The sequence below is a fragment of the Rhopilema esculentum genome, chromosome 13 (genome assembly GCF_057945365.1).
Source record: "Rhopilema esculentum isolate cy_ngs chromosome 13, ASM5794536v1, whole genome shotgun sequence".
NCBI classification, from domain to species: domain Eukaryota; kingdom Metazoa; phylum Cnidaria; class Scyphozoa; order Rhizostomeae; family Rhizostomatidae; genus Rhopilema; species Rhopilema esculentum.
This window is the reverse complement of record NC_142827.1, coordinates 1,827,454-1,855,445: the sequence shown is the minus strand read 5'-3', so window position 1 is coordinate 1,855,445 and position 27,992 is coordinate 1,827,454. Positions and strand designations below refer to the sequence as shown.

At 34.0% G+C, this 27,992-nt stretch overlaps 1 protein-coding gene and 1 non-coding gene across 2 annotated transcripts; one reads left to right on the top strand and one right to left on the bottom strand.

Moving 5' to 3' along the window:
• Positions 1-38: 38 nt before the first annotated feature.
• LOC135692056 (sorting nexin-14) lies at positions 39-27,914 on the top strand. The gene is made up of 39 exons (XM_089112087.1): positions 39-283; positions 1,150-1,218; positions 2,216-2,273; positions 2,798-2,886; positions 3,292-3,319; positions 3,603-3,653; positions 4,473-4,516; positions 4,959-5,046; positions 5,703-5,787; positions 6,118-6,274; positions 6,583-6,658; positions 7,048-7,092; positions 7,533-7,616; positions 8,655-8,769; positions 9,547-9,614; positions 10,676-10,763; positions 11,144-11,201; positions 12,067-12,133; positions 12,909-12,967; positions 13,224-13,306; positions 13,737-13,795; positions 13,953-14,099; positions 14,889-14,946; positions 15,656-15,677; positions 16,261-16,310; positions 18,549-18,649; positions 19,235-19,346; positions 19,767-19,807; positions 20,276-20,352; positions 20,796-20,847; positions 21,709-21,731; positions 22,425-22,456; positions 22,778-22,837; positions 23,306-23,399; positions 23,822-23,892; positions 25,296-25,391; positions 25,818-25,909; positions 26,539-26,598; positions 26,950-27,914. Exons 1-39 carry the CDS (start codon positions 186-188, stop codon positions 26,986-26,988), a joined length of 2,796 nt encoding a protein of 931 aa, XP_088968213.1. The 5' UTR covers positions 39-185; the 3' UTR covers positions 26,989-27,914.
• On the bottom strand, positions 16,781-16,866 carry Trnay-gua (transfer RNA tyrosine (anticodon GUA)). Its single transcript is given in 2 exon segments — positions 16,781-16,816; positions 16,830-16,866. It is a non-coding gene; the product is annotated as a tRNA-Tyr (tRNA).
• Positions 27,915-27,992: the final 78 nt, after the last annotated feature.

The following is a 27,992-nucleotide window of genomic DNA, read 5'->3' as shown; positions in this document are numbered from 1 at the left end:
TGCAATGGAATGTGTGAGAAGAGGTGAATATCCGTGAGTCTCACGGCCAAACTGTGAGATTTGGCAACCTTGGTTCAGAGAATTATTTTATTTATATAATGAATTTTTACACTGAAGAGAGAAAGGAAGCAATCTGATGACATGCCCTCTGTTTCCCTGTGCGTCGGAATCACTTGACTAAGAAGATGGCGGAGGCGTCTCCCGGTCATACAACCGGGAACGTAAATGGCTTCATTGTCTTTTGTGCCGTGTCATTTGTGTTTTTCACATTGAGTTTAGTCAGGTACGAGATTATTTGTCTAGAAAGATAACTGTGTTTAATTACAATAGCCAAAGGTCATCCATATAAAGATAAAAAGAGAAAGTTCATCCTGACTGATTTGATATTGTCCAGACCCGACATTCGTGACATTAATCTGTTTGTCCCTTTTCTTCTGGTCACAATGGCTTTATTCATTCGTCTCTATGCTAAAAGTATCCTTTAAAAGCTCGATATATATTATGTTTCTGAAATATAATGCAAGGGTGGGCAGTTTATAATATTAGACGTGCTGGAGGAATTCCGCCTCTGAATTGTGAATTGTTAACGATTATCTTTAGGTCTCGTACAAATATATCTCATTATTCTCATTTATCACTGTTTCAAATTTTGTTTCATGTACACATGAAAATATTCTAGATGAAATTTGTAATTGCATACTGAGTGCTGTCGTCAAATACTCAGTTATTTGTTCGGTGCATGCAAAAATCAATGTATTGTTGTTTGCAAAATTCCTGTGTCTTTCTACCTTATCTACCTGTTGCCATTTTATATCTTGAAAAGATTTGTTTAGGAATGCACAATAGACAGTATATGAATTTTTTATTTGTTCATAGGCAGCTATTTGCATTGGGGGTAGGAGGTTAAAGAGGCACCCAATAATTTCTCATTGCTGTTCTTTTATCTCAACAAAAGAGCATTAAATATAAGATAACAGATCCCTTTATATTCTTCCTGACCCCCTCAAATGTTTATGTTGTTCCAACCTCTTTGCTTAACTAACAATCTCAGCAATCCCTAGTCCTTGACTTTTTTATTCAATATAAACTTTGATTGACTTATCAGAGGTATTATTATAATTTTCAATACTAAAATTATCTCTTTTTCAGATATGTATTTGTTGTGTTCACTGTCTGGTCACTTGCATTAGGGGTTGCTCTTGGGTTTCTGTTGTTAAGGTAACTAAAAACATCTTCATTTATCTTTTTTGTAAACCTCTTATATGCATTGATTTTGCTTTTTATCAATTAATTTTAGCTTTTTTTCCAAACAAAGATTGATTCATTTTCATTAGCTCTTATGTTAAAAATGTGAATGAAATTTAATTTGAAAAATCAGTAGAACTGGTATATTGACAAGAAATGTGTCTTAAATGTGGATTAAGTCAAAACTTCTATTTGTAATTAGATTCTGGAAACTTTTTCCTGTTATATTTATTGATTTTATTACACTTATTCCTTTTATAATCTACATTTTGTAGATTATAATTCTCTCAAAATCTTTATCATTTTCAATGCCAAAGACATGCACAATTCATCCTTGTTTTTAAATAGTATATACCTATAAGAATTTAATAAAAGATTGATGCAAGTATAATGCAGTTAATGAAGTTATGCAAATAAGAAATACTTATTGGAAAATTTGTAGATTTTACAGAAAATGTTCCTCTATTATGAGTCCAATTATTATGGAGAACTGAAAGGCTTGTGTTTAATAGTCTAGTAGTCTGCAAAGAAGCAATCGCCGCAAATCTTAAGAGCATGGTTTGTAGTCCCCATCCCATCCATCCCGCCAGAGTTTACAACATTGAGTTCCATGTCCCAGGATAAAGGAAGGCAAATTGTTGCATGCCTGATCAATTATCAATCAATGGCATATAGCCTATTTGAAAAAATTTTTATAAATTAATCTACTTTTTCCTTAATTTAAAGAAACATGATACACATGCTCTGTTTTGGAAACAAAATCAATTTTTAATCTATTCCTGTAATGGAACATCCTGTCACAGCTCCAAAAGTTGACAGTATTTATACAGGGCTGGGAACATTCTGAAGCAAATATATTATACTTTTTGTCTTTATCTTCTTAGAGTTATTATGATACGAAGTGAATTGACTTATTATTAATTGTTTACTATCTGAATACATCCAACTATCTAATAAAACTTTTTTGTAGCAATTATCGTGAAATTCCAAATTTGCTGATATTGCTGTCACCATCAAAAGTCCTAGAGGTAAAGGGTATTCTTTTTCTAGAGGCTGTTAAATACTAAACCATGTTTTTCCTGTTCAGATCTTATGGTTGGTTGTCACTTGTTTTCATCCTTGAACCTGCTGAAGCAATGAATGTCTTTAGGATTTGCCTTAGACAAGTTTATGGAAAGAAATAGTCCTGATGTCATTGTCATCACTGCCATTGTCCTGAAACAAACTGTGGTTGATGATAAAGCCAGATCATCAACATATTGTTTATAACTAATGGGCTTCATTGTCCAACACATACCATTGTACCTTTTGTGTTTATCAATCAGTGATCATAAGGCACTAATAGCTGGTAGGGCATAGATTTTAAATATGAATTAAAGACCCATTAAAAATAGAACATGCGTGTGATTGCAAACCTTGCTTTGTTACAATTGCATATTTTTTATGAAACTCCCCAAAGCATTAGGTAATGAACACATGTACGCAATAAACATTGTTTCTAATGGTAAACCATAAAATAATTTTTTGAGGAATAAATACATTTCATTTGCAGTCATTTTCAAAGTACAATGTTGACAAGAAGAAGGAAATTAAAGGCACTGTTTGCACTGCTTGTGGAGCAGCAAACTGCCCTAGACACAGGTATGATTTAAGTTTTAATGAAATTGCTTAAAATAAACTGTACATACATTTTTTTCTTATCTAGTAATCTGAAGAAGATCTGAAAGTTAGGTGAAGCATGTCAGTTTCAATAATATATTTGTTTGTTTTGGTTAACCCTAGAGATCTATTTAAGAGATCCATTTTTATGTAGAAATAAGTAAATAGGATACAATTTTCAAAGAAAAATAAGAATAAAAACTGAATGGTTTCTGGCACACTTCAGCCTTAAGACACATCAGGGCTTTTATGGCACCATGGCCTTTTAGACTCCATCCAAGTTTGATTGAGAGTATCCAAAATGATAAGATAGGACTAGTCATTAAAGAATATTATTTTTTTCTACCTATTTAAAGATTATAATTTTTATTTCTTTCCTGTTTGTAGGCCAGAAGTCTCATTTGAGAGCCTAAATGTGAGTTTGCCTTGTTTGTCTTTAAGTATTATGCTCGTGGAATATGCTAGAAAAGAATATTTTCAACTGATATTACAAGTTGCCATGTTTAGTACCTATAAATTTTTAAAACAGTGAAATTTCGTACTTAAAGGGAAGTTTTCAAAGTGAGATCTTAAGTTAAAGTTTTACATTGATAGATTGAAATAAGGGCTTTCTGTCATCTTCTTCAATGTATTTTAAAAAACATTTTTGTTAAATGATATATCCAGAGTAGCTGATCTTCTCTCTGTTTAATTTTTAGCCATGGGAAGGGCTAGAGATACCCGAAACAGTAGATAAGGCATTCACAGAGGTAAGTATTGTAAATCATCATACCAGCAGGGGTTTAAGGGACTCCCGGTGCACAGGGCAAAATATTCTGTGGGGCCTTGGACTGAATACATTCGAGGGTCCTTTATTCTTCTGTGGGCCCCTTCTGGCCATGAAAAGCTGTGCCCCCGGGCACCCTCTTGAAATTGCCAACACATCTTACAAAAAATCTTCTTTTTTAGAGAATTATGCTCTCTTTGTAACCAAAAAAAATGTTGCTTATTCAAAGGAGATTTCTTGGTAGAAAATTAGGAAACTTTATACCAACAGCTTGACCTGAATTCTCTTAGTTGAATGCTATCAATAGTTAAGGCGTTAATGCAAAAATAAGATAGTCAAACTTAATATAACAAGGTGTTGTGTCATTTTTTGGTTGCCAACAAGTCGATTGTTCTTTATCTATCTTCATACATACGTATATTCATACATACATACTCCTAAGTATAGATATCCTTATATAGTTCATATAGCTGATGTTTACTTCTTTTGTCATATGTTTTCTTGAACTTGAGCACTTGTTGATCAAAAACGATAGCAAGAGATATGGTCACCCCCTTTGGCTCCAGCAGCATGGCTGCTGTTCTGATGAAAAACTTTTTTATGTGGTATTGCCATGCTGAATGAAAGTACATAATACTAAATATATATATAGATGAATCATTTCATTTATATAACCAATTATATGGAAGATGTATATGGAATTATTAGTAAATGAATTTTGTACCAGTATCTGTTTTTATGAGTGCATGTTTTCTGAAAAAGTCATTCTTTTATTTCTTATAAAAATGTATTGTTTTTTTAGTTTTTAGAAATATTACTTAGAACTCATGTGTATGCATGGTATTGGTGAGTGTTTTTTGATACTTTTTTATATAATTTAATAACCATTGGCGTGTGTCCAATAGATTTTCCTACTTTTTAGCACTTATAGCAAGCTTTATTTGATAAATCAAGTCAGCAAGATATATTTAGCAAATATAAGGATTTCCCGAATTTCGTTTCATATTTGTCCGAATCTTAATTCGCTTAAGAGCTTAGGCTCCATGTTAAGCAAATTTAATTAACTCGGCAAGTGATTCTTAAGAAAATTGAACTGATCGCATCTTTCAAAGCCTGTTTTACTGATAAATCCTGCACCTGCAACGCTGACAGTGAAGCTCATCGTATGTCGAAGAGATATTTAAGATATTTATTTTGCTTCCTTTCTCTAAAATTTTCATGCAAATCCGATAAGCCGTAAATCTGTTTCATTTCAACATTCAAATATGTTTTCATCTTTATCTTGCAGGGACCTTAGCCATGATCAGAGATTTGTTGATGAAATGAGAAAGAATTTGCGTTTTTTGGTTTCAGTTCTCGTGCATAGGATCAAAAAGGTACAAATATATTGGCAATGATAAGATACACATAGATGTATGAGTTTATGTGTTATTAAACATTAAACAGGGAGTCTGTTGCAGCTGATTTTGAATAGCCTTAGTCAGAGGTTAGAAGATAGACTTGATCCACCTGCTCCCTGAGGGGAGGACAGATCTGAAAAAAGAACAGCCATGGCCTCGTAAAAATCAGAATGCTCACATAAAATGCGATTTTGCCATATCCAAGTCTTTGCTCAGATTCAAGGGTCCGCCAAAATATAAGTTGACAAAAATTCTAAAAGCTTCGACCTAGCAAAGTCGTCTTTCATTTCCGTGTTTTGGAATAGACGGAATGAGTTCGTTTTTCTTGTGGGCTCTTACCCAGGTGAAAGGTTATCCGCTGCTGATTGGGCAAAAAAGGAACCAATCAAACGCTCTATTTTTCATGTAGCACCACTTTCGAACGGCATCTAGATATTAATCCATAATGTGGATTACTAAATTCAGCAGAATTGGATGAAAGTGTAGTAGTTTGAATTTATTCCAATCAGCATGGTGACCTTTGACTTTCAAAATTGGAACATTTGGCCTTTGACCTTCACAATATAGATTTTAATATCACGAGAAAGTTTAGATAGTTTTTAGTGCCAATTCTATCTTTATCTCCCAAATAGATAGATGTTCCGAAATTTCTTCTTGGAAAATGTCTAAAAAGATTTATGGTCCACCTGGACTGTTATGCACGAACCAGAGAGCGAGGTAGGTCGGGATGTTCCCTTATGCTGTACTCTATCTGCAATTTTTGTTCTACATATGTGCTTGTACTTCTGATAGTTTGCTAAAATGCGTCTTAAATTCGTCAGGGGGAATAGATTTCACCTTAGATTACAAACACAAGTACGGTATTTTAAAGAAGATGACTGCACCATGATATAGGCACAGTTTCTGCGTGAGAACAATTTGGACTGCTAATTAGCAGGTTAGGAGGATGACGAAATTAAGATGATACATTCTAACAGTAACTTTTAATGGTACCAATCAAATATTGAAATATTGTTTAATTTTCTTTCACGACTTTTTTTCATGCAGTGTTACACGGTGAAGATCTGCAGATGGCCACTCTAAACACGTTGGGAAACCAGAAACATTTTGCATTAGAAAATGAAGCTACGGAGGTCGATTACGTCAGATGCCTCTCAGAGACAATTATTCCATACCTATTACAACCAAATTTTCTTAGATGCAGGTATTGGCATGTTTGATTTCTCTACCAGTTCAACTCTGTCATTCTGGCTTTGCCAGTTTTGGTAGTTTTAACGTAAATGAGTGCCTGAGACCACCCCTTCATACCCCTGTCTTCAGGGATACTGTAGCGACGTTTGCAGATTTTTTGCAAATAAAAGTATCTATTTTCATCGTGTTCAATAAAGAACAGAAGTCGCTTCTTTTATTAGAAAATTCACTCTTACCCTCACCTTTGCACCTCTCTCTGTTCAACGTTTGATGAAAAGGCAGTTTGTGTCTGAAAGCCACGATTTCCTTTTTCTGTTGAAGATCTGCAATAGTATTCATACGAGAGCTGTTAACGAACATCATTCTTGTTCCTACTGCAGAAAAGGTAGCTGACCCGGTAAGTTTTTGTTTCCCAAGCCTAATTTTGTCAATTTTTCTTATTGCATCTCATTAAAAATAAAACGGTATATTGTAGCTATCTTCGTCTTATTGCGATTTCGTGCCGTTTAATTCTTAAGTTCTATTTTAAAACAGTTAGCTTTTGTTGTGTGCTTATTTTCATTTCACTTTCAGCCAAGGCTTTATTTTCTTCCGTCATTCAGGGACCTTTCCCTGGGCTCTTTAAATTCATTTATCCCAACTTCTTTGATTTCTCATAGCATCTAGAAAACATTTCCAGTAAGTTTCCTGTTATTTGTAAGCTTTCCATCGAGAAAACCTATGCCTGAACACTTGAACTTCAAGAATAAACCTACTGTTATATTCTTTTGTTTTTTTTGAACACAGGACTTTGTCAACCAACTTTTGCTTGTGTTGCTTAGTGACGAGTCGGTAAGTCATTAATTCACTTCAACGCTTCACTTGCAAATTCATATCAATGCTTGCTCATTCTTCCAAAAATTGTTTTAATTCTTGGCCTTTGGGTTTTTTTTTCATACTGACTTTTGAGCTAGGCGCTCAGCTCAATACGCTAAGTGAGATGTCTCTCAATTTGTCATTCAAACGAAGATTTAAAAAACCTTTTAGAAATCGGTATGACAACTAATTCTAGATTGACTTCATTTATTTTACTTTAAGAGCCTCTTACTTTAATTCCCATTTTTCCCTTGTTTCCAACTCCTTTTCAGTTTCTGTTGATATACCATTTTGATGATTTTCGAATCATCATCTTTTGCAGCCGAATGAAAATCACAAAGAATATAGTGTTAGTGAAAGTATAATTTCAAAATTATATGTTTTTATGTTTTATTTTCCATGGCTATTCATTCTAGCTTAAAGAGCCGACAAGACCGCCTAGCCCAAATGTTAAAATACTCGAAAACTTTGCCAAAGCAAGGTCTACACCCGCCATAACGGTACGCTCTGTTTATGATATGTTCCCTTTTTATTTGATTCAGATGTTTTAACACATCGCAGTTAGTTGTTTCAAATCAGTTGTAAATGCCACTAGATTAGCAAATATCTCATGACCTAATCGAGATTTGTTTTTCTGTAACTTATGTTTTGTCCTAGAATAATTATTGCTGAAATGTAATTTTTGTTTCCTTTTTCTAAAAAGTATTGCAGCAAAACGATAAAATGCCTGTGTGTTTAAGAACATCCTGCTTCTACAACCTGGCAATAGACATTATAAATAATGACAAGAGTTTTGTTTCATCAATAGTCTTTATGCGCACAAATTTGCCTCCTTTTTTACATAACTGATTCATGCACAACTTCTTAAGTCTCGATTAGGCCCAGCAAGCATGTTTGCGCGGAAATATTTCTGATACCATCTTCATTTATAAACACATGTTTCAAAGATATTAGTATTTCACGTGCATATGAAATGCCATACTAGTTAATGTTTCCGCTTGCCTGCAGGGTGTATAAGTACACTTTTTCAAGATTTTTAAGTCTTTTCGAAAGAAGGGAAATATCTCGGTTGCATGAGCAACAAAGCCATTGCGAGAATGTATTTTAAAACAAAGCTCGTGTTGTCATACCCTAAGAATGCGTATAGTCTATTAAAGAAGATAGAACAACTATTTTTTCATTTGGATGCTACAAAACGATGCTATCACGATGCTATCAAGGGTTGACATTTGTTCTTCGTCTTAATGACTAATTATCTTTGGTGCAGGCATTAATGTTGGTTTGGGGTAGGGCAGGGGGAGAGGTTGAAAAATAAAAGAAGACTTTTGTTTTGATTCATAAACTCTCTTATAAAAGTGAGTTTAAGTAGCGAAACAACTTGTATAAAAGTGGGGACATGTGTTTAAAAAAATGAGTTATTCATGATATTTGCACTAGCAAAACGAAGAACCTTCATCTTTCTTTCCTGTCTATAATCTGCCTACTTTTCGTCATCAGCTAGAAACTTTGTTGATTGTTAGTAATGTTTTCTATACCAGGCGCTGAATCTGTCCGTGTTTGATTTGATCCACGACCCAAAACTGTTGTTGCCTTTTATGCATTTCATGAGGAAGGAAGGAGCATTAAACGTCCTGCAGTTCTGTCTTGATATCGGTACGTAAGGCGATTTCATGTAATCTACTTCACCTTAAAAAGTCATTAACTTTTTGACGCCTGTTATGATATGTCTATTTTATAATCTTATGACATGCTGATTTGTGCACCTTAGGCTATTTGATTCAGGTTTCTCATTTTGTAAGTCAACCATTTAACACTCCTGCTCCTTTTAACATCACATCTCATTAATGACGCCTTTTAACCCTGCTAAGTAAAATATATGCACCTGCCCTTTGTTAGGATTCATTTCTTTCAATAAACTGCAGAAAACAAACAAGGTACTTTCAACCTTTAAATTCTCTCCTTTTAACTGTCAAAAAAAAGTTATTTTGCGAAGCATCATTCTGATATACACTGATTAACATCAAAAAGTAAACACATTTGTTTTCTAAACATTTTTTGACGCCTTCTGTTTGAATCCCAACCCTTCCGATTAATTTTATTTTTCAATAAGTTGTCTTTGGATTAATTTTGCCCCTTAAAATCTTTCATTAGAAATCTTTGAAACTTTGAAATGATCAGAAAATGACGGATCCCTGTAATTCTGCCATAATGGAAAGCCTGTACCAGGGGCAGGAGCTATGGGGGCAGACACTGGGGTTTTGTCCTCATAGAAAAAGCCCTATAAATAGGACAGCTTCGAACTCTTTAATTTATAATTTGTAGAATTTTTAAAAAGTCAGCAGTTTCATTAGCTGTAGTATACAAAATAATATTGCATTGGGTTGAATAATTGTTTTCTCCACGATGACCGTTTGATACTCGCTGTTGTAGAGGATTTTAACAAACGAAGCTTGGCACCAGAACTTTCGGACGATGAGCAGAAAAGAATTCTCAAAGAGGTGAAACTTTTTTTATTACATATTCTTTTCATGTTAAGTTTAATTTACTTTATATTTATATCTATTAGGTGATAACTATGTATTTAAACGTTCGTTTTGACTTTTGATATAGAACGCACTTTTTTTGCAGTATTTGGAATTAAATTCCATCCTTTATAGAAAACTTTTTTCAGTTGCTTCTAAACAAAAATTATTGATCGTATATGAATTCAAGACCTTACATTCTCATATCCTGTTCTTGTAATAGCATCTGTTAAGACCTCATCCAGTACAAGAAGTTTAAACAATCTTTTGGTGGTACAAAACTTGAAAATGGCTTTGAAAAAAGCAAACATTTATTAAACTAAATCTTTTCGTCTAACACTTTTCAGAGTTTAAAACGTCAGAACATAGATCGAAAACTCTACGCTAAGAAATATATATACCCAGTTGTGGATCGAAATAGGCCAATCAGAAACACGAGCACATGACTGTTGAGGTTGACCAATCAGTGCCGCTTGCCTATTAGAATGTTACCAATGGAGCCCTGAGGTGAAAACGAACTCCTTTTGTCTACACAGTAGTGGTTTTTTTCGTGCTTATGTAGATAGATTCCAAGACTGCTAGATGGAACGACGATCGGGCTTTACCAATAATCCGAAACATGTCGCCATTATAGTTTTTTTGCACAATCTGGGTTTTCCAGTAAATGCTGCCCGATAGCAGAATCGCAGGTTTTAGTTGTACTTTTAGATCTGCAAGACCGAGGTGGCTGTTCTCTTTGGGGACGAGTTTTGTTTCTAATCTTAGCCGGAACATGTTGTTCTATTGTTGTTGGCGGAACATGTTGTTGACAAGAAGTTTTATTGAGACAATTTTATAGGAACATAAACCTTTGCTACGTGAAGGATCCAGAAGTCTTTCTGCCATGTTCAGGTTTCCAAAGAGTAGCAACCGCCCAGTTTTGTACTTTGCGTCACGAAATTTATATTCCTTTTCAGAATACCCCCATCTTCCCAGCATGTTTTTACTAGCCTAAATTGAGTATTATAAATACTTTAACTATCGATTAATGTTTACAGGCTCAAGAAATCCATTTCTCGTATTTTCGAAAAGACGCCGTTGACCGGATAGATTTCCCGGAACAAGTTGTTCAAGAATTTGAAGAAGGTTGGTTATTAAATGATTGTACAGCGTTCCATCAAAGTTGTTTAGGAATATTTTTGTTTCATCTTACTATTTCGTTTTATAATGCCTGTTCAATTCAATTCACAACGTACGAAAGAAAAATGAGCGTAAATAAACTATATATATATTCATATGGCAGACTGTTCTTTTAAACCATGTTTAGAATATGTGTTCATAACTGCTAGACAATAAGTGTTTTGAAGTTACCAACAGAAGTCGAATTTCATATACATATGGTTTTGAGTCAGTCAAAGCTTGGTGTTATATTATGCTTTGACAACGTATGATAAGTTTAAGCAAGCATTTTTTTGCTTTATCAAAGATAGGGGTATAAATCAATTTGGTATGTTTCTGATTTCCAGGTATTGCCTCTCATTGGACCGTAACATCGAAACTTCGAACGGCTGAGCCTCTTTTCAAGTAAGGGAAACTTTTTATCATCATGATATCTTTATTAAAGATTTAAACAAAGACGTGACAGTCAACTCGAGGTACCCTTATCGATTAGAGTTTGTCCGATTAGCGCATGAATCTCGGAGTAACAGCTAACATGTCTCCTATTGGATTGAACCTCTCATATTTCAATTGTTTTTGCCTCTGTGCATCGAACACTGTTATATAAGAATAGGCAATACTTGATTTGATTAAATTTATAGCTATAATTACTTCATTAAACTTTGTGAGAGGTGAAGTGACCAAGTTTTAACGCGCCTGACAGCAGTGCTACATTATCCGAGGTCTTATCCACGCTCGACCCATGATATGGATGCTCGTCTCCGATCCACGCAACAGCAAATTGGTAACACGTGATGATACTCGACTTGATAAATCGTGGCTTTAAGACTTTGTAGACCTGCCGCTAAGTGTAGAAAAGTTGCTGCTTTTTGGAATGGCCGGAAGTTTACTTGTGCTTTTGTTTCAGCGAAAAATTGACAATCTTTTCCGTATCTCTTTGGTGAAACTTAAAACCAGGAGAGAAAAGATATTTTCAATATCGTGATGTTTCAATCCACAACTCAGTTTGGAGTGATTCCAATTTTCAACATAAGCACCATTAGCCAATCAATAAATGAGATGCCACTCACACGCTCATCGATTGGTCAAAGGTTTGATTGGCAGGTGGCTCACGCCACTTTAGCCACTTTAGTATCTTTCCGAACAAAATTCGAGTGAAATGTTTAGTCGGTTTGCCAGGGGTTTATTTGCCAAAATCGCATTTTCATACTGGGACAAATTGTCGTCATCATGTGTTGATTTTCAATGCATTTGTGTTTTCCTTTGACAGAGCCTACGAATATGCGTTTAACCTCATTGAATACAAATTCGCTCCACTTTTTCATGAAAGTGATGAGGTGAGAGACTTACCTATCATATTTTTTATTTGCATCGAAATTTTCTGGCGAAATTCAATTTTGTTTACTGTATTAGTGTTTGAAACTGTGATTTATTTGTTAAAAGCTGCAACTCGTGGCCGAATGCCGAGATATGTCGTGTTTCATTCCCCTAACTAGTATATCTCATTACGCCATATTTTGCACCACCTTTCGTCCCGCAACGCTGTCGTAACAACCAGACAACAAATTAAGCATTCAACATTGCCCTGCGACTATACGTATTCCTACTAATTTTAAGTTATTGAATTTGGGTAATAATTATTGAGTAGATTATCATAAAAATTTTCATGCTTGCATTGCTGCTGTTTAGTTCCATGTAATTGCTGTTGTATTTGCTGCTATGACTCAATTGGTTAGATCAAGATTGATTTAAGTGTGTTTATCTATGTGCAAAGAATTAAAAATAATCCTCCAAAATGCAAAATGAATGCATGTCAACAATTCAAAGTATTGTAGTCTTTGAAGAGTATTTGAAGTTCGGATAATACATTCTGAAATCAAATTTTGCTAAAAATAAATGCAAAGCTAAATAAATTTGTTAATTCTTGATTTGTTAGTTTGATAAAAGAAGAAAATTATCTGGACTTTCTTTCATGAAAAGTCTTCCATGTCAAGTTTTTCTTTTTTGCAGCTTTTAATGGCGGTTTTTGCTTAGTTTAGAAACTAGGCAGTTTGCTTTAGCAGAAGTAATCTTTTGGTAGCTTTCTAATGCAAACTTCTATTTGTTTTGAAGTTTTACCGTATACTCTGTGGCCCAAGAGAAGTCGAGCAGCCAAAGAAAGAACCAATCAAGTAATTTGACGATATCCTTGACTTCTTTTGATTTTGATTTTCTTTTTACTTTGGAGTGCATCGTCATGATAGATGAAAATCGTCATTCCAACTTTTATGCCGTTAAGTATTTTATTCTACCTATTTTGAAGTTATCTAGGATTCGTAGATATTTTTTCATCTAGCCATGTGCACTCATTTTAACCTTAAGCAATATTACTTTGTTTACCGTGAAATCTGTCATGTTTTGTAAAAATCAAGTACATCTTGTTTCTAGAATTCCTAAAAAGAAATTTATGCCGCTGGCTGAGTTAACGAGGCTGGCGAACCGTATCAAGATGAGAAAGAGAGTAGCTAAAGGTAAAGGATTGTGATCGAAATTACTCGTGCACTGTCTCCTCTTCTTAAAGTTGCCCTGACAATCGAACCTATATTGTATTGAAGAATTATTATACTGAGTTTTTGAGGACACATCGTACTATGTTACTCGCCGTGTGGTAATTGAAATTTTCCAGACCTTCTGCCAAAGCTTTACTATTTATAACCGATCTTTCCTATTTTTCTAGCCTTGTAGCTAATCTCCCAATTTTCACCCTTTGATATCTAAGTTTTCCTACATGATTGATATTCAGTTTTTTTATCGAACGTCAGTGTCAAAGTCAAGATGATGTTTTTGTTCTCAGAAGTAACTTTTCTTAGAATATCTTTGGAATAATAATAGACTGTTGAAGACATATCACTTCCGCTTTGATTTGAAATTGCAGTGATGTTAGAAAACCTTTAATTGTAGAAGATAAGTCTCTGGCAATTTTTCTTGATGAAATGGAACCATCGGAATCATCTCCAGAGGTATGAAGCTCATTTCTATTCGCCTTGAACAAATGTCCTAATAACTCTCTATTCATTTCAATATTCTCATCCTTATAAATCCACCTGAGCTGTGGAGATGTAATCGCCTTAGAACCTGTTTCTATTTTTATTATTAATTGCTTGCTTGATTGTGCAGCTTTTAGATGAAGAAGAAGATGAAGTGGAAGATTTTTCTGCTGGTTTAATCACAGAAGAAGATGTTGATGTATCAGAGAAAAGAGATTTAAGTTATTGGCATATTACAATTCCCAGAATTGAATCAATATTTGAAAGAAATAAAAAAGTGAGACTTTACTTAAAACTTGTGCTATCGAAATGACTAATTAACTTTTGTATGTATCAGGTAATAAATGGGGATGGGATGAACAGAGCTTCAGAAAGGATCGAAACCTGGGAGAAACTTTTAGGGTAGAAAAATTTTTCCTTAAAAAGTAATGCACCGGCAAAAGCTAAAATGGTAACAAACCAAAGTCTGACAACAAATTTATATTCGTTATCGTAAAGGTTTAAATGAAAAAATAATTACTTGAAAGCTTTCTATCATCATTTTATGTGAAAAGTTTTTTTATATAACAATTTCATTTGTTATTTGTATTCTCGGAGGATATTTTGGCAAAGCCTAGGATGATAATTTTCAAAAGCTGCTTGCAAGTGTTGAATGCATATTAAATTATTACACATCCTCGTACCAAGTACATACTCGTAGAAACCGAAGTCTGATCACCAAATAGATGATTTAAGCTAAACTGTACGATTTAAAATCAAAATATACTCTATCATGGGTTTTCACAGCAGAAGATGAAATGTCCTTCAAGCTGTCAGTAAGTTGTGAATCCAAACCAGGTCGAGAAATCCTTATTAGTACTGCTTTTGCTTTTGGACCTATTCAATGCAATACTTTTATCCAGCAGGAAATCTTTCAACAAATTCCATGAACGAACTTTTTTTGCAGCCATGGGGATGAAATAAGCCACTAAATTTTCGTCTGAAATTAACTCTTTTCGTCTGATTTTTTGCTGTGAATTAAACCACATTTATTTCTTTGAATTAGTTATCCTTTTCTTAACCGCAGGTATATGTTTTTGTTATAAATATCGAGTCTATTGGCACTGAAAATGGAATACGTGCAGGTATTTTTTGCATTGGCATTTCTTTTCGCGTTTCACGTTTTGCATCTTCAGTTTCTAATATGAATTTTCTTAGTTATTGGTTTAAGTTTTTATCTCAATCGTTATTAATGCATTAATGTGATGGCTTCATAAAAATGTTACTTTGATCCATATCAAGACCATATTATATCCATATTATTACTCATATTTTTTAACTTATCATTGTATTTATTATACTTTATCGTTGTAATTTACTTTGAAATATTGAAACTGTACTTAAAACTGATAAATAAGGGATTTTATGTCAACATCTTTTTATCTAAAATATCCAGTTTGTACTTTATTACTACGCTTACTTTTAGGCCGTTGTTGTGTTTTTTATATTCTCTTTTTATCTTGTTTATTTATCCATTCATTTTATGGGCTTCTAGCTTCAAGCTTTGTAAATGATAACTGAATAAAGATGGCCTTATTCTCTCTGTATTACAGTGCTGTTAACTCTGCCTCATAGAAAGAGAGTCGAACAAAGCGATTCTTAGCTGTAAACCGAGTTTCACACTTAATGCTTTCATCACCTTTGCTCTCATACTTGATGCTTTTATCACCTAACTCCGTAAAATCATTATAACAAACAGTTGCCCTATGACTTATGTTCATCTACTCTACACTCAAATGCTTATGTGAAATTTTATATGCTGCCTCTAATAGATCTCGTATTTTTAATTTATAGATACAAAGTGGCAAGTTTTAAGGTAACGTATTTGCTTGGAATTATGTTTTTTTCTTTTTATTTAATTGTTGCGATTCTCACTCAAAGCCATGCCATATAAATCGGCTCCTTGTTTCGGTTGTTACATAAATCGATTCCTTGTCAGGACAGAGGCTGCGAAAAAGTCATTTCGTTTCCAAGGCCCTTCTTGCTTCAACGAGATCTCAATTGACATCCGCCAATTAACATCGATTGTTCAATTCAAGCATCGATTAAAAGAACATTTCCTGGGCAACTAGTTCACTCCAGATCCACTAAAAACGATATTTACTCTTTATTACTTTCATTTTTTAACTTTTTATTTTCAACTTGTAATTACTTTTCATTTTTAACCATGTAATAACTTTTATTTAGAACAGGGCCGTTATTGATAACAGTTCCTTTGGCACTGAAAAGGTTTTACCCTGTATAAATATATCATCATTATAAATATATCATCATTATAAATATATTATCATTATTATTATTATTAATGCCCAATGTTTGACTTCGGCGAATACTGTTAGATTTTTTAAGTTTGTTCCGCTGTCAGGAAGTTCTTGAAAATCTTCTGATTTCTTTTCCAGGAAATACAACGAATTTTTCGTTTTGGATAGCAAACTACGTCGATTTCATGGTAATTATCATCGTATTTTTGTATTTTTATCTTATTTTCTTTACATGTGTGAGGCAAGTTTTAAAAACAAAACTGAAAATGTTGCCAAGAAAAAGATAGTGAATGCAACTTGTCCCTTAGTTAGCGCTGGTATGAGAACTTTCTTTTCTCCAACAAAATAAATTTTTACGGTATTGTCCAATTTTGTAGAGGAGAGGAGAGCTTGCAGAAAAACTTAACCTTTTCAACCAGATTATCTGTAAAATCCTTTTGCAAATGAACCTTATACCACTAATTTTGGATGCAAAATAGAATTATTCACGAATTTCCATATATTGGTAAAATATTTTTGAATCCAACTAGAACAGGATGAATAAAAAAGCCCATCCATTATAAAATATTTCGACCAGCCCTCGCTACCCGGTTGATTTCATGCCACTGCGCAGGAGCTTCTCGCCTTGCGACTGGTTGACGAAGAAAACAAAATGGAGTCCACCGAGCCGGATTCGAACCAGCGACCTAAGGATTTCTACATTTCTTCTACAGTCCTCCGCTCTACCAACTGAGCTATCGGTGGCCACGAATAGTAGTGTTTGTTTAACTGTAAATAATGTTTGTTTTCCTAATTACGTCATTAAACATCTTTAAATGCAACGAGGCACAATATCATGTGAACCGTCGTTGTCAGTTAAATGGGCCAACTCCTTTCAACGAAGCCGGAAACGTAAAAGACATGCCAATGTCCCCGAAAATAATTTAAATTGTAATTACCCTTTCCTTCACAATGAGACTCCCTAAATCGCATTTACATTTTTTTTATAAGAACCAGTAAATTTAAGTTCAGGCTGGCTGTTCTTAATTTTTTCGCTCGTTCTCAATTGCTAGCTTTTTCGCTCTAAGGAGATGTTCAGGCCTCATTTGCCAACAGATTGAGTGAGACAGCCTTAATTTGCTGACAAATTTGAATTTTCACCGAAAAAGCACACTTCGCTAAAAATCCTCGATTTTGAGAAAAAACGTTGCTCAAAGTTGCATTTTGCAGAAGCTCAGCCTCAGCTTGTTCTTAATTTGCTCTTAACTTTTGACCAGTTTTGAGGCTCGTGTTCTTATAAAATTTTTCTTATTAAAAAAAAGAGTGTAGTTCGCAGATCATTCACAGATCAAGGGGAAATTCATGCAAGTTATTATCTGTATTGCAGATATTGAATTGTCTTTCATTTAAAAGTTTAGAATTTTCATTTAAACATTTTCTGGATATCAACTGAACTTTTGTTGACTATCACGTGCACTGAAGAGTCATATCACGTGTGCACTGGCAGCATATCATGTAGATGGCAAATTACCCATCTTTTTGTCCTTGGGCCCCTCCATGCCCCTTTTGCCCGCTCCAAAAAGATGCCTATAACGGTACTGTTTCTATAAGCTTTTAGAAGACTTCTCTCTCTCAATTTTTTAATTCTATGGTCTCTACTCGTCCTGATCGAAAACTCAAGGAACTGAATAATTCAACATGTGGCCCATCTTGCCAATTCAGAATATGGGTTTCTGTAATTCAACAGGAGATACACTAACATGAAATTGGAATTTTTTGCCAAGATCAAGTCTGAGGGGCTCCCGTTTCTCGAAAATGAATTTCCCAACAGCAGGAAAACATAGATTTTTAGATGTTTAAACTAATGTATATCCTAAAGCTTTAGAATACTGGCGACCATGGCCTTTTGCAAGCATTGGCGTGTGTTTTCTGGAACTACTAGGTTCTAGTTTAAATTCAAGACTCGCCATTACACGTAGATTCCGGCAAATTTACTGACGGCGAATGCATAAGGTTGACTCAATAGTGGATGAGACTCAGTAGAAGATGAGTTTGACTCAATAATGGTAAAAGATTGGTAAATGATATGCTGTTCGATAAGCTTACTACTTTATGAATGAAAGAATCAAAAGTATCACTGTCTTGCCTAAACAATATTTCTATTGCGCAGGCTTATGGTCAAAGTGAAGACTAAGACGATTTTCACTGTATGCTTCAGGGTTTTAAGATACTTTTGCTTGAATGACCCAAATTTTCATTTTTTTTGACAAGATGAAATATGTTTTAGTTTTAACTTGATTGTCTATCGCTTTTGACATTCTTAGTCATGCAATTTAATCGTTTGTGTCTTAAAGCTCATTTTACGTGCACAATTTTATTCACAGTCGATTTCAAATTGTTTAAACGATTTATACGTTTTCGTTATATATTTTATGTTTTTTCTTTAGGTACTCTTCATCGTGCTGAACTTCCTGGAAAACGAACGATTCTGAAAAAAGACCTTGATTTCTTAGCCACATGTCGCCTGCCCTTTCAAGAATATTTACAGGTATATAATGAAAGCAAAACACAGTCAAAGTAAAATAAGTTTTACTTGTATAAAATAGAATAATTTAAAACATTAACGAGATTGCCTTCTCTATCATAATTCATACAGTATCGTCCTAAAGGATGTTTTTTGATGCTTGAAAATAACATATGTCAAAGGTGTATTAGATATGCCAGGAAACCGGGTTTTTAGATGATCCGAATTTTAGGTCAGAATTACTGCCGGACTCAGCTGTTGAACCGTGGTCATGTTAGAACCTCACACTATGACAGTGGGTGCCTTCCAAAAAGAACTGTTTTTGTCATGTCATGTCTCTTTATGATTAGATCAATTACTTTCTGCGATTTAATCTAAAATATAATATGTCTGCTGAATCGTCAAGGAACAGTTTTTCAAAAAAATTAGTTTTTTTCATATTTTGATCCTGGAGCTTCCAATAAGTTTCCCGTAAAATATTTTGTCTTATTTCATTAGATCAGCAAAGAGTAGGGATTCTTCTGGCAACTCAAATCTTAGATGACCTTGCTCTTAGCAAATTTCTTTGTAAATTTTTTCAATATTAGGTACTGTTGTTTGTTATTTTAGAGTCTGGTTCGAAACCCGGTTCTTCGTGGAAGCGGTTTGCTACACATATTTCTTTCACCCGGCTCGGAACTAACTGGAATGTTCGAGCCGGAAAGTATGGGGCGAGAAGCCGGTAAGTGAGCACGAACTGCAAGCATATTCCCAATCTTCTAAGAAAATCTTAGAATGAGAGTTTCTTAAACCTCAGCTAACCAACGATTTTCTTAGGAATATTAGCATTCTTTTCTTTGTTGGTAGTTTTTGTCGGATGTCTACATAAACAGCTGCCTGACCAAGCGTGTACAGGTCTGCCTATACGGTATCGAGTACATCAAGGCAGACCGGTAAACAATCATTTTAATTACAACGGCAGTTATACAGAAACAGGACCTCTTGCATCCCAATAATTTTCAGCTCTTTGATAACTCCACATTTGTTTGTAGCCACACTCGACTTACTCTTCTATGCAGTTATCAACTGTACATAACTCTCTGCTAATTGATTCCATCCTTATTCAATATGTTTTCTATTTTTGTTTTTACTCTGCTAACAGGACGAAAAATACAGTCAATAAAAAGCAAACTTGTCATAGAGGTACGTCTCTCGTTCAAGTTTCAATTTTTTCTCTGTCCATCTGTCCATCATTATTTGAAATAGAAAGAAGGGTTTCGATTTTTTGCTCTTCTTTCCCCCCTGTAAAGGTCTTACGCTGTGTTGCGCAGATTTATGCGAAAGGATTTCATGAGTCTAAAGAAATGAGATCTTATTGTGTGCTTACATCCTTGTAATCGTGCATTTCCAAAATCTAGTGATACATAAATACATGATTGACATAATACTAAACGAGATACAAATGAATACGAGACAAAAGACGATTACTGAAGTGCAAAACCCTGTTACACCCCCTCCACGTACTTTTATTTTAGAATGCCTTCCTATGAAATCAGTCCATCAGATTCTCTGTCAAACTACTTGTTCTGATAGCGCTGATTTTTTTGTAGAAAACATTTGCATGTTCATTGTTTTTAGCTCAAAATAACCAGTCTTAATTTTTGATTGTAGAGAGGTCAGAACCTTGACGAGTTTCTACAAGCTTTCCTTGCTTCGGCTGAACCACCAAAAAAGAAGATCCCTCCAAAGTAAGCGGAAAGATCGATTCATCTACTTACCATGATTGAAATTTATAGCAACAACCGATTTTGATAGTTATTGTCAAAAGTAATTTAGAATAACTTACATGTGCTTTTTAACTGTGCCTTGTATGATTGGAAAAGGGTGCATAAAAAGTTGCGATTTAGATTTGATTGTCAAGATGTGAAAAGTCTCCTCTAAAATGTCATATTGAATCTTTTTGGAAAGTCAAAGAAGAAACACTTTACTAAAGAAATATTTAACTCTTTGAAGCAGATGTTTGTATCTGCCGATAATAGATAAAACTGTAAATGTCTGTACTTTTATACTTTTATAATTCATATTGTCTAATAGATATTAAATGTATTTCTAGAAAGTAGCTTTTTGTTGAATTTAAATTGAAGGATGCGTTATTTAAAGTTGCCTTTTAAATGAACTGATATGATTCTAGGCCACAAAATGAAAAGATACAGCGACCCACTAAACAAAGAAAGAATAGTAAGGTAGGCGCTAAAGATACGCAAAACTGATTCTAGCAGTTAAGTTTTTAGCAGCCAGGTAGCAATAGGATTTACCCTGTAAATGGAGACATATAGGTTTCAACCCTTTACTGAAGCTAGTCGCATATTGGTTAGTTGGATTACTAAATTTGTGTCCAGCAGTTATTGAAGTGGCGCCAGTTGAACTTGGATTGCACTTCTGTTTCATGGGGGAAAAATTTAGAAGTGATATCCAGTCAGAGGCTTGATTGCGCTGGGTCCAAAGCTGTTGGCACTTATAAAATTTTTGAAGTAATAACACAAAAATAAATCATCAAAATGGATAAAGCTTTAAATTAAATATTAGGGTGCCCGCCATCAGCATTAGCCTTTCTGTATGCTACATTAGGCAATCCCTATATTAAAAGCATGATTTTGCAGTTTGTAATGTTGTCTAGACGATGAAAGAACATACTGATTGCGCAATCCCACAAGGAGCAAATATAGCAGATAGGATTTATTGTATTCAATATAAGGCAATTTGGCCTGTTAATCCAAGTTTTATGTTTGGGCGTGGCGATTCGTATCAAAGTGTATTATTTTGCATGTTTTAAACACAAGGATCTTAACTATGAGTTGCGTCTTTTTAACTGCTCACGGTTGTCTTGATAACAAAGAGACCCGGCTTGTAGGCATAAAGATCTAGGTAATTTGTCGAACAATAACAATTTTTGAATCTATAACGACTCTATTGAAATCACGTGGAAATAAAGGAGCATAATCAAAGGTGCAGATTAAAAATCATCGACCTTACCCAAACAAAATAATTTGTGTTTTTGAGTTTGCTATCTAACAGTTGAAATATTTGCCTTTTTTATTTTTTAGCTTTATTTACCATCCAGACCTTGGTGAGTTTTTCATTCTAACTGCTTTTGGACGGAGTGTACATTTGAAGGAAGGGTGTTCATTCAAGGGGGAGGTCATTGAATTTCCTTTTTTGGGGGGGGGTGCATCCTCTTTCAAAGAGGATGCTCATTCGAGGATTTGCGGTAGCCTGCTATGCCCATGTGAATTCACGTTATCATGTCGTTTAGAAGAATTCCCACTAGAATTTATCTCAGAAGTAAGTAGCAACGGAAGCTACTTGTTGGTCAGATGACAATCCTATCTTACCTCTGACCACCTTTCCTCTGATTGATTTCTCTTCATCTTATTCCTGTGAACTGTTAAAACATTTTGGGAGTTACTTTGACAGCTCGTGGGAATTAGTACTAGGGATATTTTGGAGGTTCTACCCTCAATTGTTATTACAACAGGTGATCAATTTTTACTGCATGCTATTGCTTTTGGACATCCATACGAGAGCTCCCTTTTTCTTTAGAGTGAACTGCGCTGTTAACCGCTACTCCAAAAAAGCAACCCTTACCAAACAATGATGTCTTTTAAGCTCATGGGTACAAATCAATCGTATTGTTTTATAGTTCTCACCATTTTCTCTCCGATATATTGAATTTTTAAAACATGAATACTTGGTGAATGACATAAATTGCAAGAAGTTTTGAAAGAACTTTTTCAAATGAGTTTAAAATGTTTTATTGTAGGTCCAAGCGCCCTCGAACGTCGTCTATTTCAGGTAAATTTTAAACAAATTGTTGTATATTTGTATAATATTTATATCTTAAAATTTGTATTATATATTATATTATATTATATTATATTATATTATATTATATTATATTATATTATATTATATTATATTATATTATATTATATTATATTATATTATATTATATTATATTATATTATATTATATTATATTATATTATATTATATTATATTATATTATATTATATTATATTATATTATATTATATTATATTATATTATATTATATTATATTATATTATATTATATTTTATTATATTGTGCCTAATACTATGTCATATTTTGTTTAGAGAATACGACGAAGAATCTTTCAAATGAAATGACAATAACTGATTACATAATTTATTCAGGTTAGATATTGTGTTATTCTTTAGTCATATACTGAGTGGACCATAACTTTCTTATTTTTAGCATATTATTTTGCAACCACTTCGAATATGCCTTCCTACAAATGCAAATTAATTTTGATAAAAATATCAAAGTAGATATATATATATAAGTGAAGTGAAACACATTGCCTTCCCTTTTGTACAAATTCCTCAAAATGATATTTTTCTGCAGTATATCCTTCAGTCAAAGGCTAAATTCATGTATTGTTTCTGTATTTCACTGTCTAGTTAAATATATTATATAAGTTGAGTATATTTTTTTGAAATTGCCTATCTAAAGGTGTACTTTTGAGTTTTTTCTTAACTGTTATCGTTGAGAGAAATCTTTTTCAGTATTTGTAATTTTTTAAATTTTCATGGTAGAACCCTGCAAATAGTTGTTTTACACTTTTCTTAGACAGATTGTCATAATAATTTTTTCATTTTCAGCCCGTGTACTGCTGAAGGTTTCTCCGTTCTTGCACCATGTTTTAATATTTGTTAGATTTCTCGCAAAAAATACCTTAGATTATTTTATTGAACGGTGAGTTTGCAGATCTTTGCTGATTTCAATTACATTTAAGTTCAAAGATATTTAAACCTATACTTAGCTCTTCAGTCAACCTTTGTCTTGGTTTGAAGATGTCTTAAATTGGCTCGATATGCTTATAATCTACATTATCTGTATTTTGACAAACGATTGTATTTGGTATAAACGATTGTGTAAGAAAACTATTTGGTAACAAACTGATTTGAATTCTAGAAGAGGAAGTTTGTCGCATTTTTGAAATGCTCATGTAAGGCTGTTTTCATTATAAGTAACAACTCAACTTCATCTTAACTCCATGCTTATTTGCCAATCTCCATGTTTAGCAAGCTTAGCTATTGGTCTCCTAATTATTCTTTTTGCTTCTTGAAATTTATTTATTTCTGTAACTTAAATGTGATAATTTTCTAACCTTTCAGATTTGTCTCCTACAAATTTGCACTGGCGACCCAAGAAGATCAAATTGTAGACTTAACTCATTTATTACGAGGTATGTCTCCCTTACCAACTTTCTAGCAAACTTCTATTTTCTATAATTAAATTTACAACGTAGCTAGTGATCTCCGCTATGTAGCTTAAGTTCTATTCAAAATTCCAAGCTAGGTGTAAAATGTCAAGTCTTTTTCTTGCCAAAGGCTTTCAAAGTTTGCTAGATGTGTTTGATAGATGGTTGAAAATACAAATGGCCCATAGTCCGCATGGCATTCAATTGACAATCACCACCTGCTCGCGTTTCAATTTGTATACAATATGGATTAAAGCCCCGGCAAAACGACTGGACATTTTCACTGAACATGCACTGGGCAAATGTCCAGCGTAAATGTTGCGTCGTTTTACCACCTTGCCCAGCCTTGTTCAGCGATGTTGAGTGTTGTTCAGTCGATTTTGAACGCAGCCAAAAATGTTCAGTGGACAGGATTAAATTTCTTTTTTTAGATCTCTAATGAACATTGTCCAGTTCGCGCACGCGCAAATGCTGTACTGGGTTGGATTTGGCGTCAATTTATTTCCCATATTCAAATCTTCAATAAACTTTCCTAGTAAAAAACCGCAAAAGAAATGAAATCAACATTAACATTCAATTCAAAGAAAAGCAGAAAAAGGGATTTCATTAGTAACGACGAGTCTTATGGAGAGATAAGCTTTAGTCCCGATAAGAAAGTCCGCGATGGTAGAGAGCGGGAGTACGGTGATTGTGGTGAACCTAGCAGTCCTAGCAATTCTTTGATAATACACTCTATTTCATACGATGGCGTGGTTAGGGCTATGAAAAGTGTATTTTCAAAGGTAAAGGGATGCCCTTTGCCAGTTTTCCCACCCGCATTCTTCAACAGGGAAAGAGTTCACTGGACAATGTTCAGTCGTTTTGCCACCACCAATATTTTCTTGAAGTCCATACTCTGAACAAATAAGCAATGTCCGGTACGTGACCAGTGCAAATGTCCTGTCGTTTTGCCGGGGCTTAAGAATTTGAATCTTAAGAATTCTAAACATTCCCTGAATTTGTAAAGACAGCCCTTGACCCTCAATTGCTAATGAATTTTTTTACCCTCAATTGCTAATGAAACTGAATTGGTCATTTTAAAAACAGTTATCAAAGAAAACAGGGAATGTTTAGAAATTTAATTTTTTTCATACTTCAAAAACTAGCGAAATAGCATATATTTATACATGTATTTATAATAACATAAAATTATGGATGTATTTTTTATCAATGTAATAACTGTTTGCTTTAGGGGCTAAGCGTTCGATTATAGGCAAGATTACTCAACCCTTCCTTCAGGCACTTCTTGCAGCTTTTCCTTTTACAAAGCACAGCCTGTTGTTCATTGCCTTAAAAACCCGTTTGAAGCTTTCCCTTGTATTGATATAAGACTATCCTTTTTCTCCAAGATGTTGTTTTCTTCGACAATGATCCTCCAAGAACAGACAGCGAGAAAGTTGCTCGGAGGGACGAAACTTTTGAGAAGATGATGAAATTTTTACCTGGTAAGAAAATTCGTATGACTATTTCATACCTATCCGCTAAAATTATTTTCTTTTTTTTCTGTTTCCTTGAAACAATATTTCGTTTTCTCAGTCAAAATGGCTGGTTTAATGTATGATTTTTTGTTTAATTTTTCAATCAAGGAAAAGAAAATAACAAAAGGAAAACAACATAGACATAATGCTAACACTAATTACCTGTTTTTCGAAATTCTCGATATTTCTATAATTTTTACACGAAGCAATTTGCTGATATAACTTGTAACTTCATGATAAACCGTAGTTGTTGCAAAGAATGTCCTAAGAGATGTTATACTGAATACTGATACTGAAATACCCCGGCATCCATACTCTGATATTTCTGACCGATATGCTCGGCTATTTAAGACATAACATTCTTTATACATTTGTTCTGGATCTACATTCTAGATATTGTTAAGAAGATAATTGGTAATGATACTCATGAATATGGCATTAGGTTGATCTTTGAAGTTTTTCAGCATCCGAAACTAAATAAGCAGGTGAGCTCCCCTTTATGTCAAAACCAATTCTGTGGCATCCTCTTTACTTTATAGAAGACATACCCCATAACACATACACCTTTTGAACTTAATTATTTGACGTTCACCCAAGGCATCCTTTCATTTATACTCGTTCTAAATATATAAGCAAAAAACTCCCTTTTTAATCAAGCAAAGCAGGCAAACCCTAGTCTACATCACTTCTTTATAAATAAAATCTCTAGCAGATGTATGGAGCAGGACGGTTCTCCAAGATGGAAATCCAAGTTTCATACTTCGATCGTCAGGCAACTACTCTTTTGTGCATGTAACTCAGGTTGATTTTTTTAGAAGAGGATAGTTGTACAAGATCATACAGGAACCAAGATTTTCTCGTTTTTGGCTGCATGTTCACTGGCATTCGTTCCTGTTCCTGAAATATTCTACAATTTGTTCTTGCCTTTTTTGTAGGTCTTAATCTCCAGCTGATTATTCCTTAATCTAGCTAAATTATTCTTGATCCACCTTTCAATAATTTCATCCGCGTTTTTTCTGTCTTCTTTTCTGTTTTCTATCCACGTTTAAGCCTGGAATTCCCCTTTAAAGGAACCCAAACAACAAGTTTTATTAAATCAATTCGTTTCTTTCAGTTGGTTTATACTCTTCTTGATGAACTGGTTGTTGAGTTATTTCCCGAGATTTCCACACAGGTAAATTAATTTTCATTCTTAGAAATCTTGTTACTTTGTAGCTTTAAGCTACACTGAGAAGCGGCAAAATTACTGAAGTATTTTCCGTCTGATGTTTTCCAGATGACAGTAATTTTCTAATACGACAATCCTCCGAGTATTGAACATCGAATAACGACCAACATGTGAGCGAAAATTGTTGATAAAAAATAGCTTAGGAGAGTGTTTGGTGCGATTTACAAATGGGTTTCTGTTACGAATAGGTTGCTTGCTGTTCTTTGTACCCATGTAAAAAAAAGATGGCCTAAAATTTCGCAAGAAGATAGTGCTGTGGAGATTTTACTGTAACAGTTATGATCTATTCTAACGCAGGAAGCATCAATCACAAACGATGCTCAAGAAGTCTACTGAACTGGAGGCCCGCTTCGGAACGAGATTTGCTGAAGTATCCATCAAGGAGGTTAAGTGACCAGTTTGTTACCATTGTCGACAGAATGCCTATGTGAGACCCAACACTGACTCGAGGCAATAAATTCAGAGTATCATTTCTATTTATTTAGAGACAGGATAGTTCAGTAGGCATTGGTTTAACTAAGGGAAAGATTATGACAAATTATAATGAGTTTTTATGATCTGGTTATGGTTTGCAAAGTAGGATTATGTTAGGTTCATCTTCTTCAAACACATCTACCCTGTGTACATTTGGCTGTATTGAAAAAAACAGAAGCGCGAGGGATTTATCCCCATTATTGGAATCTCAACTGTGTCTTTAGTCAGTAGTGCCTTATGACTAGATGAATGCATTTCTAAACTATAATGTGACTTAGAGTGAAACACTTCAGAGGGAGCTGAGATTCCAATAATGGCCTAAAAGTAATAACCAGTTACCAGACGTTTACCATTTATCGAAGAAGTACCCTCACTTAATCCTAATGGTATATTCATTTAATTTAGCTACTAGTTTCCAACAAATACGATAATTCTGTTGTTTTTTGTTTTTAATAATGAATTTAATTCAAGTGTTGTAAATTCTCTCTGTTTACAAATTCAGTTAAAAATCAAACAAAGTGCGTCCTTTCAATTTATTTTTCCCATCGTTTGTAAATCAATTCCAGCTAGATTATTTATAGTTTAATTTATATGTTTGTATTAAATTCAAGTAGTCTCGTTCATTTTCATATAGTTTCAATTTTTAGAATGCTTCCTTACGCAAACTGGAACAAATGTTGTGTTGATGGGAAATAGATGATAATTCTTAAATGTGCTTTTTACAAGTAGGACGTAGAATTTTGTCTTAACTTAGAGTAAATTATAGTTGAGAAATGAATCAATCTTTATCGTGTTGTTGTTACTGATTTTAGTTCATTCAGTCTGAAACCTGTCATTTTTATTAACCCCCATCAAATTGCTTAAAA

What these genes read in the sequence shown, in the direction of transcription:
- LOC135692056 (XM_089112087.1), top strand. Translation starts at nt 186, where the DNA reads ATGGCGGAGGCGTCTCCCGGTCATACAACCGGGAACGTAAATGGCTTC. An exon ending in CATGTGTATGCATGGTATTG is followed by an intron (nt 4,517 to 4,958) that starts GTGAGTGTTTTT and finishes TTTATCTTGCAG; the next exon opens with GGACCTTAGCCATGATCAGA. An exon ending in TCGTGCATAGGATCAAAAAG is followed by an intron (nt 5,047 to 5,702) that starts GTACAAATATAT and finishes TCTCCCAAATAG; the next exon opens with ATAGATGTTCCGAAATTTCT.